This window comes from Harpia harpyja, chromosome 9 (assembly GCF_026419915.1).
Source record: "Harpia harpyja isolate bHarHar1 chromosome 9, bHarHar1 primary haplotype, whole genome shotgun sequence".
NCBI classification, from domain to species: domain Eukaryota; kingdom Metazoa; phylum Chordata; class Aves; order Accipitriformes; family Accipitridae; genus Harpia; species Harpia harpyja.
This window is the reverse complement of record NC_068948.1, coordinates 3,858,479-3,871,370: the sequence shown is the minus strand read 5'-3', so window position 1 is coordinate 3,871,370 and position 12,892 is coordinate 3,858,479. Positions and strand designations below refer to the sequence as shown.

The window sequence follows — 12,892 nt, the reverse complement described above, 5'->3', positions numbered from 1 at the left end:
GGTGGATTGCATTAGGAAAAAAAGGAAGAGTTTACGAGAATCTCACATTTGCCATAGGCCCTTACATCTCAAGCAGACTAGAGCTGCTGAGGGTTTAATTATGGGCATGTTTGTAAAGTCCCAAAGGTTTGTCATGTGTGTGGATCTTTCCCCATTGAATATTGCTTTGTGTCAATACTGTGTTTAAATTTTAACTAAAAATAAATGCAGTTTTTCATAATTCATTCCCTTTGCAGCCTTTCTCTGGACTGAACCATATCTGCTGTGCTGCAGGTGCAGGGTGATAACATTGTGACACATCTCCTATTTTTAGACCGTTTTCAGTCCCTCCACGACACAATCTGAAGTAGGAAAACAACCTTATTATCTCTCTGGCTCTCTGCCTACTGTCTGCAGTTAACTTTAAGACGTACCCCTTGAATATTAACTGAAGCAATGGTGATTTACAGAAATAAATTTCTGAGCCTCATTGTCTTAATCTCTGGTGCCTTCTGCTTTTTAGTCCCTGCCCTTCTGCTTTTGATTTGATGTGGTCCATGGATAGCAATAAAGCAATACAGAACAGTTGTGCCCGGTCTCAGAAAAGGGGAACTGTGTAAAAATAAGGAAGCTTTTTAAGAAGGTAAAAGGAACATCTAAGACACCAAAAGCTTTTGAAGGATAGATAGAAACATGATCATAGAGGCAGAGTAAGTGCGCATCAGTATCAAAAAAGACTAGATAAAGGGCAAGAAGAAGCAGCAGAGCCAAGGAGTTATTAAAAGCAAGTTGCATTCAAAGAAGAAAACCGAAAGAACCATAGGCACTGATCTGTTAAACAGAAACCACAGCAGAGGTGGCTCTAAAACCAAATTGAGGGACAACAGAGACGAGGCATAAAAATGTACAAGAAATGCTTCTTCAAGTAACAGGAAGTCTGCTGAGAAGTCTGTAGAGCTAACAGGGAGTCAAAACACTCAGAAAACAAAAGCAAGCATGGGTTCCGAGAGCCCCATCATTCTCCAAAGTGAGGTCAGCTACACTTCAACCACTCCTGAGAGGCTGGGTTTATTTTAGTGTAGGGAAATGAGACTAAATGCTTCCTAATTGCAAAAGGAATAAAAAGATCTATCGTGCAGCCAGCCAAAAAAAAGCCTTCAAAAATACAGCTTGTAGAAATGGTACCTACAAGAGGTGCTGAAGGGATGCCCGCTGCGATTATTTTTTTAATTTTTTTTTTGGTACGCTGGATGAAATGGGCTGCCAAGCCTTTTCCCTGCCCGTTGGCCGGAGCTGGCAGCGGGAGCAAGCGAAGGACCCCCGTACGCTGAGAGCCCAGTAAAAGTCTACAACTGGAATTGGGATCCGAATCAAAGAGCTGGGAACATCCACAACCTTCAGCCTCGGCGAAGAGCCGCTGATATTGCCCTCATACCCGCCGATAGCCCCAGGGGGGAGACCCCAAACCCACCTCTCCCGCACCACAACACTTAATCTGGAGGATTTCCTAGAAATTTGGCCCTGCCTCTCCAGTGGGAACTGCCTGAACTTCCCTTTGAGCTCTTCCATACAGCCGGGCGAAACGCGCGCCGAGATCACATTTCTCGGGAGAAAAAAATTTAAAAAGTTAAAAAAAAAAAATTTTTTTTTTTTTTTTTTTTAAAAAAAAGGAGCAACTACAACTCCCCAGCATGACCTCAGCGCTCCGGCAGCCGGGACAATCCCCCTCGCGGAAATGACCGCGACCGGTCCCGGGACGCCGCGGTGAGCGGCCCCGAGGCGGGGTCTGGCGGCTGCCGGGGAGCCAGCACCGCGCTCCGCGCCCCGCTCCGCGCCCCGCTCCGCGCTCCGCTCCCCACCATGCTGGGGCTGCTGGGGCTGCTGGGGCTGCTGGTGCTGCTGGCCCTGCTCGGGGGACGGCGAGCGGCCGCCCCCGGCGCCTGGGCTCCGCTGAAGCGCTGGGCCCTGGGCTGCCTCCTGCTTTTCCACGGCGCCGGGAGGCAGCGGGCGGCCGGCGGAGGTCCCGCGGAGCCGCGGCGGCCGCGCCCGCTTCGCCCCGACCCCCACGTGAGTGTCCCGTCCACCCCCCTTACCCCCCCGGTATCCCCAATCCTGGGACACCCTTCCCCGGGACCCCCCTTGCCCGGGACCTCCTTCCCCGGGACTCCCTTCCACCCCTGTTATCTCCCTGCACCCTGGCACCCCATCCCCAGCATCTCCCCCCCCCCACCCCCCCGATCCCTGGAACCCCCATCCCCTGGGACCTGGAACCCCCCTGGAGCCACGCCACCTCCATCTGCGGAACCCACGTCCATCAGCGACCTGCAGCCCTCTGCATCCCCTGCACCCCAGCCCCTTGCATCCTTCTGGGACCTGCATCCCTCGGGTACCCCCCATTCCCTGCATCCTGGTGCCTGGCACCCCCACTGCCCAACCCCCGAAGCCTTGGGACCCACACCTTTTCTGCGCCCCGCCGTCGCTTCAAGACATCCCAGGGAGGGCAGGTTGGGGATGTCACCTTGGCTGTCCCTTGCAGGGAGAAGGTTTATCTCTAATCAGACCAGATGATGTCGATGGGAAAAAGCAGGCACACTGCGGGACACAGAAGCCTTTGATTTTAGCACACTTAAGTGAATTGAATCTAATTTTCCAGGTGGACTTGTCTGCTTAATAAATAATAAACCCTCTACCTACAACCTGCACCTTGCCTGTGTTCCTGTACCATCCCGTCAAAATACTCACTGTGCCTAACGGGGAGATTTGGGTGGGCTTTGCTTTATTATTTGGTGAGAGGGGGAAGCAGAAAGGCTGATGAGACAGGATTTCCCTCGGTTTTCCTTGCCTCATCAAGATTCAGCTTGCAGATGCCAGCTGAGATTTTGGATGCTAAGTAATTTCTGTGAAAAATCAACTTCTTGCTAACATTTCCTGGAGCCTTCTGGGAATCCTTAAGTCATATTATTTAACAAATGCATTGAGGCTTCTGCTTAGCATTTAAAAAAAGAAGATCCTTTCTCTAGCTTTTCCTTTCTACTAATTAAGCTGCTGCTTGGAGCGTTTTGAAGTGTTTTGCCAGTCTTGACCAGATTTGATAGGGCAGGAGTGACACCACCTTCCAAATCAAACTGACATCCAGGGTGGTTTGAGATATAGCCAAGGGCTCTGTGCTTTCCTCTCTGCTCCTCCAAGCAGCAGCACTGGAGCAACACTTACAAGAGAGGTCTAAAAATGGATCTGGAAAATACTTCCAGAAATGATGTCTCTGAATTTTTGCACTGGCATCCAGCAGGCTCACTCTGTGTGTATTTCCAGACTCTGTGCCCTCAAAATCCCACCTTATCTGTATGCATAAGGGCAATAATAATCTGATTTTAGTATTTTTTTTGCATTTTACAGTGAATAATTTTTCAGAAGCAGAACTTCATCCATGCCCAAAGACGCATTCATAAATCTTAATTTCCATGTTCCAGCTTGTAAAACATCCCTTTGAGCGAGTTCTGCACAAATACGTGAAGATGTACATCTGCATTTGAAGTTGTGGTCTTCTGTGCCTAATAGTTTTTGAGATTCGCGGTGTTAACTGGCCCTACAGCAGCCCAGCTGCTAATCATGTTAGTAAAGTGCTGGTTTTCCTCTGTTTTTCTTTCTTTCTGTTCCTTTTCCCATTTTAGTTCTACGTTTCCCCTAAGTATAAGTTGTCCTATATACAGTTTGAAGCTAGGTGGGGAAACAGCATGGTTGTGGCTCAATTTCATCCTCACAGACACTCTTTTTGAGGGCACATTTCATAAGGATTTTGGTCAAGGGAACTTCTCATTGCAAAATAATCATCTTAATTCAGGATAATATTTCACCTTGTCCGTGGCTATCATGCAGTAATTATGTTCCCTCTCTAAAACTGCTTCTCATCTGCTCCCTCTCTGCTTTCTGTGTCTGCCCTAATGAGGAAATGGGCAAATGAGAAAGGAAAAAGGCTTTTGTGTCAATGTGATTATTGTACGCCAGATTGCCTAAATGTTATGGACCTCTGTCATTTTCTGAGCCCATGGGCTGTCCTGTGTTACGAATGAGGCTTCACTGCTGCTTAGCAAAACTCTCCGGCCGTTCGCTGGGCTGCCTGCTATTAAATATAAAAAGTGAAAGTAAGATTTGATTCCCGAGAAGAAACCTACGGAAAACAAAGAATTACTCATCTTCTCCCCCTCCTTTCCTGCCTCCGCCTGGACCTAAAATCCATTTCCCTTTCCCTAGGCACTCGATTCGGTTTACTTCACCGGCTTTGCAGAGACCAACAAGACCTTCGTGATTGCTCGTCTTGCGAAACGTCCCGATGGGATCTGTGAGATGTGGCTCTTCCTGAGGGTGGATGGAATAGGAGAGTTTGAAGTAAGTGGTGGATGTGGGATGACATTCAAGAGCAGTGCTTAACTCCTATCTTGAAGCCATGTTAAGATCCCAAGCAAAAATTCATGTCCTCTGCATCTTCACTACATTAACATCCTAACAGTAAGACATCAGTGCTGTGTCTAAAGGCAGTGTAGAACTGGCCAGATTACTGGTTATGTCTAATTTTTTGAGTAGGTACCTGACACTCATTCCCTTTTTCCCATAATGTGCACAAAACGTATTTTCTGAAAAGTGTCTTGGTAAGTCTTCCAGGAAGAATTTGAGCATTCGGTCTTTCTGGTAATGTGCAGCACCTCGTTAATAAGTTACGTTGTATGGTTATGGTTGATTTTTTCCCCCTTTTTAATGAGTGAATACTATAAAAAACATTGTGGAATTGCCTCCATAAAAGAGAAAGGAAAGCTTTTAGGGAGTTATATGTACATCTGCTTCATTCTTGCTAAAAAGAAAACAGTGTTAATCATATATTTTGACTGCGGATTTTCTTTTTTCTTAATAGCTGACTACATAGTAAAGAAGGAGGGAAGATCTGGCATAAATCCCTTTTCACTCAACTATGTTTATGTTCACAAATTTGTTTCGCTGAGTAGCCATGACCAGAAAAAGCAGGAGACATCCTATTTGCAGTAAATAATAAAAGAGAAGATTGATATGCATTATTTTGTTTTCTAGTAATATTTAGTATAACGATACTACTTTGTGGCTTTGTCACTTAGAACTGCCAGCCAAATTCAGGACCTTCTTAGGTCCTTCACTACAGCAACAGGCTTAAGCTCTCTTTTAGTAAGGTGGCAGCTTTAGGAAACAAGACATGGTTTTCAAAGAGCAGCTGAAGAGTTTGGGGAGCTTGCACGCAGTAGAAATTTAAATCATTTTAGAGTTTCATCAGATTCAGTCTAAAAATAAATTTACCCCCAAAGCCCTGTATCAGCTTGGCTGTAAGCTTGACAGTCACTAGCGTAAGGAGCTGAGTTCTTGCAGTGACCTCCCGTCACACAAGTAATTCAGTTGTATCATCTGAAACAATAATGTGTTATCTTATAACTCAGGTGGTTTAGATGCAATTTTCCCTCTCTGAAAATCTGATCACCAGAAAGCAGGTAGAACTGAAAAGCCAATTCAACCAAATGTTCCTCCTGCAGAGGACCGTCAGAGCAGGAGTTGACCCACATTGCATCCTCACAATTGAATTAAGCAAGTGTTTTCCTGAAATGTCTTTTTAGCACCCACAACATCCAAACATGATGGTGAGTGATGAATCTGAAGAGATTTGGAGTGGAGGAGGGCTTACTATTGAATACTTAGAGCCCCAAACATGCTGGAAAATAAGCTTCGACGGATTACTCAGGTATTGCAGCACTCTATAGTTTCATTTATCTACGTTGAAGACTAAGGTTTTTTGAACACTGTCTGGAAATACATTTAACCGGCTTGAACCAAAAGCTATTTGGTAACAATAGCACGCATTGGTTTTTATGGAATGAAAATACAGCTACTAATACATAGCATTACTATTCTACCTTAGCACACAATAGTATCATTCTTCTGCAGTCTCTCCTATTGCATCCATTTACAAACATGTAAGAAACATTTTGCTGTTTGTTTAGGAATGATACGCAATCATAGTGCTTTGCCTTACAGAAAAGGACCCTACCGACAGCAGTGGAGCGAAGAGGAAGGTGAACTTGTACCAGTTCAATTCTCTTTCCAGTAAGAGTGTTTCACATTTGCTTTGGGGTGTATAGTGAGTTCATGGTTAGAGATTTGGTTACGGTTTTCAAAGGGTCAAGTGCACAAAGTAACACATGAAGCCCTCGCCTCTGCTTTCTCTTTCTGTTTATGGACTCTGTTTGTCTGATAAAAAATTATTTGCTGTCAAAGTAGCACAGCATGTCTGGAGTAATGCTGCATTTGTACCTCTGAACAGACTACATGAGAGACAGCAGCATGCTTTTCCTTGGGGCTCTGCCCTGCCAGCTTCCCTTCCTAGGTAATCTGTTGACTCTTGTAGGCCGTTGTTGCTCTTCTCGGTTTCCTTTTGTTTGCCTCCTTGAAAAGTAGTTACATATTTAAGATGACAAAAATCAGAATTTTCCAATAACCATAAAATACAAAGAGTGCCACTGTCAGGGTAGCAAGTGCACAATTTGGCCTAGTATGACCTGAAAGCTAATAATGTCTTTTATTTTTTTTCCTCTCTTTTCCTAGTTGGGAGAACTTCACAGAAGTCTTTAACTTTAGTGTCGACAGTCACCCCAGCACATTTGCACGTGCATTTGCCCAGGAACCGTGGACCATCGAGTTCTTCCAGAGGGTCAAAAAGTGAGAGGCGACATTAATTTCTTCTGGGGTTAATAGTAATTTTTCTACGGATCTCTTCAGGGTCTGTCATATGTTGGTTTAGGTGATTTTAGAAGGTGGGTTTAATTTGAATTGAGCTAATAAAGAGCATGGCTCCTGTCAGGTGTCTCCTGGATTCATTACCACACCAGACCGGGCAACCTCTAAGGAGGATCCTGCACACAGACAGGATCTTCCTAATATGTGGGTAGAGGGATCTGCCCACAGTTTTGGTCTCTAAAACCTTGAGCATTAAGGACTATTTCTTATTCTGTCTTTTTTCATTGCTAACAACCTGATTTAGGTCGCTTCCAAAGTCAATGGTGCAGGTATATCAAAGCAAAGGATCGAATATGATCGTGTGAAAGGAGAGCCAAAGTGGGTGTTTTAATTACTATACAAGCTTCAGAGAGCTGAAAATACGAGAAGAAAATATGAGTATCAATAGCATGTTGTCTAAATACAAGCAGAGAGTATGTATAGAATAGTGTGCTGTCTTTGGTGATACCTGATGACTTCTAAGCAGCAACTGTTTGGTAGTACAGCACTTTTTCAAACAAAGGGCATTTTTGTAGTCTGTCAGGGTGGGAATTTGTTGCTGTTTCATTCTCAGGTGTCTCATAGACATTGTGTAGTGATAACTGGGAAATGTAAAAGTGGTTACTAATGTGGAAAATCTGGCATAGCCATGATCCAGATGCTCTATCTCCTTCGTTTTGGGATGTAAGTCCATCAGATTGGCATTGAGGCTGCTTGAATAGGAGAATCGTTGATTTTGCCTGTGCCAATTCACTCTTTTCTTTCTTCCAGACAAAGGGAACAACATTTCCGACATGAGCAGTGGGGCCAGTCTGTTGGAGAAATTGAAATAGAAAATCATGAGAAAACTGAACTTTCCCTCAAAGGCGTTCGGAGCCACTCTTACGGTAACAGCACCAGAAGCAATTCACTCACTTGGTTACCTTCCCTATAGCTGGTACTGGTAGGACAGTGGGACTAAAGATTATCTTTAAAAATAACCAATTTCATGACTGGGCTTGGAGTTAAGACATTTCAGAGGAAATGCCATTACTGTTCTGGGGACATGCATATGCCTCCCATGTTATCAATTACTGGATATCTCTTTATCCAAAGTTAATGTCAAGTCAGGTACTATTAGTTCATGTTTTCCAGCAACAGTGAACTTTAGGGTGGGTTATTTTGTTCTTTTTTGCAGGTATCCGGGACTGGTCTGAGATTTACCGTTATGTCATGATTTTGGCACACTTTGAGGTGGGTATTAACATGCCAATATGCTTCTTCACCATGAAAATGGTGATGTTCCTGAGCTTGTCAGTTGTATTTAAATAACTAGAAATAAGGCATTGGGAGCATCCACGGTGTGCAATCAGAAGTTCTAACTGGTGCCATCATGAGCCCGTATCAGTGTTGGGAGCAGCTCTCAAAAGCAGAGCCGTGTTTGTAAAAACTGATATTTTGCTGCACAGGTTGAACCAAAAGTTGTTTTGGTAACTTGCAACTGTTTGTTTTGGCGTTTTTAAAGAAAAATTAGGTAGGTAGCTTTACAGGACACATTCTCAGCTGCCACAAATATCCAGCACTCTGTGGAGTTGGTGCAGTGCTGATTCACACTGATTGAGAGCCTGAGGTGTTTGAAGGCATCCTAAGCCTTCGTGACAGCAGTCGGCAAATATTTCTGCCTGTGCTGAGCTCTAATTCTTTGCTTTGCCGTTGTGGCTATGCTGGAGGAGAGTCAGCGCTGTGGCTGCTGGGAGCACACAGCCTGGGGAAATGCTGAATGCTGACCTTACAAGCTGGCATGCAACCCAAACAGATGCTCCTGAAAAGGCCTTCCTTTGCCAACACAGGCGTAAAGAAATCTGAACTCTCTATTATAGGCAGCATTGCAGGAGTTAAGGCTGAATTCAGAATAAAAGTTCTTTTCCCAGATATGTGGTGGCCAGCACAAAAACTCACCTTGGAAAATCCCGCGTATGTGCAGATCCAGTAGCTGCTGTGATTGAACATATGCCTGTGTACCTTTTAATAAGACTGTGCTTTTGCACTGCAATGTATATAATCAGGTAGTAACCTCTCCCTTTTCTTCATAGTTATTCAGGACTCAAAATAACTGCGGCTCTTCCTTTCCTAATTAAAAGCCATCTGACTGTTTGTTAAGAAGGAATTAAAGTTTACCGCTGATTGAAGTTTGGAGTACTCATAACCTGAGTGTCTGTACATATATAACATCACAGCCTAGGCTTATATTTGCCTCAGAGCAGCCCAAGTACAGCGTGAAGAGATTCAGACTCAAGGATGGAAGAGAAATGAATAAAAACATGAGATTCCTCTTTCTTAGTTAGCGTTTTTCCTGTATGCTGCTCTCAGGCATAGATAATATAGGTTAAAAGAGATTTCTGGTCAAAGCAGGGCCAACTTTGGTAGCTTGCCCATCAGTTTTGAACATGGCTAGCTGACTTCTATGCATGTATTGTTTCCTTCCTCCTCTTATGTCTGCTTGCTGTGGACTTTCTGTTGTCCTTAACATCCTTAATTTGTCCTTAATGTGTTTGGTTTATATTCTTGGACTCTCATTTGCAGCCAGATTTTCAAGGATGATGTAGAGAAGATTTAAAAGTATAAAGTCATAGCAGGCTGCATAACCTGAGATATATCCAGTGTCGTCTTGGTCAAGTCAATGGATGACCCACAGAAATGAGTCCGGTCAAATTAGACTGCTTTTTCTTTATCGCTCTCTTACAGGATGGGACTGCGGCACATTTAACAGTTATTAATATGCCAGCTACCACAACTAAGTAAGTAACCACAGAAGTTTAAGCTGCTAAAAACATATGTCTTAAAGGTGGCAGAAGTTGCTCTGCAGGATGCTTATATGCACATTCTTGCTTTGAACCTGTACAGCCCGATTTCCATCCACACCTTCTTGCTCCCCACTCCCTCCACCCAATTTTCCATTTGAAATCAGTCACAAGGACAACGTTTACCTTCAATTACTTCCTTTCCATTCAATTACTATTTGGCTGATTCAGCTGCCTGTCTTTCTGTCTAGATGAGTTAGAGGTACAAATTGAGCACTTCCAGCTATTTAAGAAGGTGTGTCTCTGTAGTGGGGCATTATGCAGGGAGCCCTGCCTCGCTGACTGGTGTTCTCTGCATCCAGAAGCTTAAAGACCAGCGTTCATGGCCGTGGGACCAAGTGGGACCAAGTGACCTGCCTGTCCCACCTGCCCACCACAATCCTTCCTGCAAGCCTCATCTTTCCTGCATGCGTGGCTTCCCCCGCTCAGCATTTGCAATATCCCACAATATAACCTTTTTTATTTATTCTTGCTGCTTTCCAGGGATGAAGGCCATGCTCAGCGTTGAGCTCCCCTGGAAGGCCAATGTGCTGGTCCATTTGAATTTGGTTGAACTTTAAATCTGCTCCATTTCTTTCCCCTTCAGCCTCACTGTAGGTTATGTCTTTTTCCCCGATGGGAGGAAGGCTGGCATCGAGTGGTCCAATGCCTCACTGGCTGAGATGGCTGATGATGGTGTTATCAAGGATGAATATGGAGTCAGTTTTACTGCCGGTAAGCTAAATGTAGCCCAATTATATCTGCCTTCAGCTTTTTGGCATGCAGCTAATTTGCTGGAGGAAAGACTATTCGGTGAAATTCCATGTGATCCTTGGAGCAAATTGGAAAGCTAAATGCATCATCCTACACCCTGAGAAATTTACCTCTGTGCTTAAGTCATATGTAGTGTGTCATTGGTGAAACGGTGTTGTGTCCACTGCAGGATCAGGGCCACAGGCAGTTGTACCAGAGGGAGAGTTACAGTTTCTATTTGTGGTGACTGTTGCTTATGCTAATCCAGATAAATGATGTGATTTTTGCTTTTTTGGATGTCAAAATGTGTATTATGAGGCGGATTCAGCTGCTCTGGAAATACAGCTTGATCAAAGATTTTACTTAATTTACAAAGCAGACAGGAAAACTATTGCTCTTATTCTTATTGCATAAGAAGAAACCATATGCAAAAATAATAGATCTTGGGATTTTTTGAGGTAAAATACTACTGAAAGTTGGAGACATTCTTCCATTTTTACTCTTATCAAAGGTGGCAAGTACTTTGATGTTTCTGCAACGCTGGATAAGCAAGCTTGCCCCATGGTGTATAACGGCCTGACTGGAAGCGGCGTTTTCCACGAGTGCATTGCAGATTTCCGACTGAACGGGTTAACGCAAGGCTGGGGCTTGGTTGAATTTTATTACAGGTAAAATAATGACAGGCAAGAAGAGGTAAAGAATTCCCATCCTCCTATATTGATGTATGTGGCTACAGCTCCACAGATATTTGAAGCATAAATGCACAGATTTTTTATCTGATGTAAATATATGTTGTTCATTTAGTTAAATTGACAAACACTCTATATATTATTTGAAAAAGAATGATTGTGCAAGCACTTCATACATACAGACAAACCATGGACACTTGTTCAGTTGTTTGTGGTATAGGTTTATGTAGGATTTTGTATAGGTCTCCATACATGAGTTGGTGGATGGTCCATTCTGGAGACTCTTATTTAGGCAATCGGTCACATTATAAAAATAATGAGTCCTCTACCCCAAACAGCAGGCTAACCGTTTACAGGGTGAAATTTGCTCACACAAGTATTTGTCAGACTAGAGCACAGAACAGATAAATGTTCAGAAAATCAATACAGGCATGCCTCTTTTAGGGCAAAGGATTATATCGAGAAAGTATGTGCTTCTCAGTGAAGTGCTGTTTCTCCTGCCACGTGATTGTCACAGTCTTTTACTGGAGCCTTTTCCCTATTGAGTCTTTTCTCTCATGAAAAAAAGGCAAGTTTGGTTGTTTACATTCAGTTTGCTTTTTAAAATAAACACTAATTCTTGGCTGTCAGAGGAAGTGCCATAGATGACTTTCAGGAGATTGAGAGCTCAGCTTCTTCTGAAAACCAGACGTATTTGAAGCACATCAAATAGGCCACTAAACTGCCAAATGCCCGCTGGTTGAACTTAAGAACCGTGGCTGTAGCTGCTGCCAGGTACCTGCTCCGCTCCCTTCACTGACTGTCAAAACCTGCATGGTGGAGGAAGTGACCCAGCACAAAAAATCTCAGCTAAAACCCAAACAAGGCACCTTCTGCAAGTCTGGACAGTCCTGGACATTTCTAGATCCGCCCCAGGAAGGCTTAATTTGGCAACGCTGACAAAATTCCTGTAGGCTCCCATCTCATATCTGCTTCCAAATCAAAACCATGTTAGAAATTAAAGAGTGGGTGTCTGGTTCTTCCCCCTCGCCGCAGGACGCCAACTCACCATCGCTGCTCTTCTTACAGGGATGAAGCCGCCCAGCTGGTTCCAAATTTGCAGCTTGGTTCAAAAGCCAAATGACCCGACCTTTCCTCCTGGCACCCTGCGACCGACAGCTCTCCCCCTTGAGCATTTGCAAGTTTGTCCCAGCATCGTTAGCAAGCAGCAGCTTTCAAAAAAAAAAATGTTACTCCCTGCAAAATGCACAGTTTTGGGTGTGGAACTCATTGTCACAGGATGCTGTGGAGGTCAAGGGTATAAAAGGATTTGGAGAGAAATGAGATACGTTTTTAGTTGTGCAGCTTTTAGTGGTTGCTAACCATGGTGGTCTGGAGGCAATTTAAAGGAAACCTCTGAACAGCCGATTGCGGAAGAGTGCACTAGGAGGGATCGCTCTATGCTCTGTCTTTTGGTATTTTTCCTAAACTGCCAGCTGCTCCCCACCGTGAAGACCAGGACACTGGGCTACGTGGATCTCTGACCCAATTTAGCAGTTCCTCTGTTCTTTCAGATTTGTTTTTGAAATAAAAGCTCTATCTTTCTGAACTCTCTGGGTTTTATAGTCGTTAAAACATGGGAAAAATCTATTAGAGGAAACGACACTGATTTGATAGTCTTGTCTATGACTGTATGAGAGCTGAACTGGAACAAGTAGGAGAAAGCACATCTAAATGAGGTGTCTTCTAGGAGTAGCATTAATGGCCAATTAAATAAGTGGTACAAACATATTTTTCCCTGGTCTGAAGGAAAGCCAGGGCCTGGTAGTCCAATTTAGAAGATCTGAATTTCTCATCATTCTCTTGAACTTAGATGCATATTAATCA

The 12,892-nt window shown here is 43.9% G+C and overlaps 1 protein-coding gene across 1 annotated transcript; it reads left to right on the top strand.

The window, feature by feature from the left end:
• The first annotated feature begins 1,698 nt into the window (after positions 1 to 1,698).
• LOC128146449 (uncharacterized) lies at positions 1,699 to 12,614 on the top strand. The gene is made up of 11 exons (XM_052797833.1): positions 1,699 to 2,046; positions 4,231 to 4,365; positions 5,610 to 5,734; positions 6,028 to 6,096; positions 6,595 to 6,708; positions 7,537 to 7,652; positions 7,943 to 7,998; positions 9,490 to 9,542; positions 10,192 to 10,319; positions 10,849 to 11,005; positions 12,095 to 12,614. Exons 1-11 carry the CDS (start codon positions 1,840 to 1,842, stop codon positions 12,147 to 12,149), a joined length of 1,215 nt encoding a protein of 404 aa, XP_052653793.1. The 5' UTR covers positions 1,699 to 1,839; the 3' UTR covers positions 12,150 to 12,614.
• Positions 12,615 to 12,892: the final 278 nt, after the last annotated feature.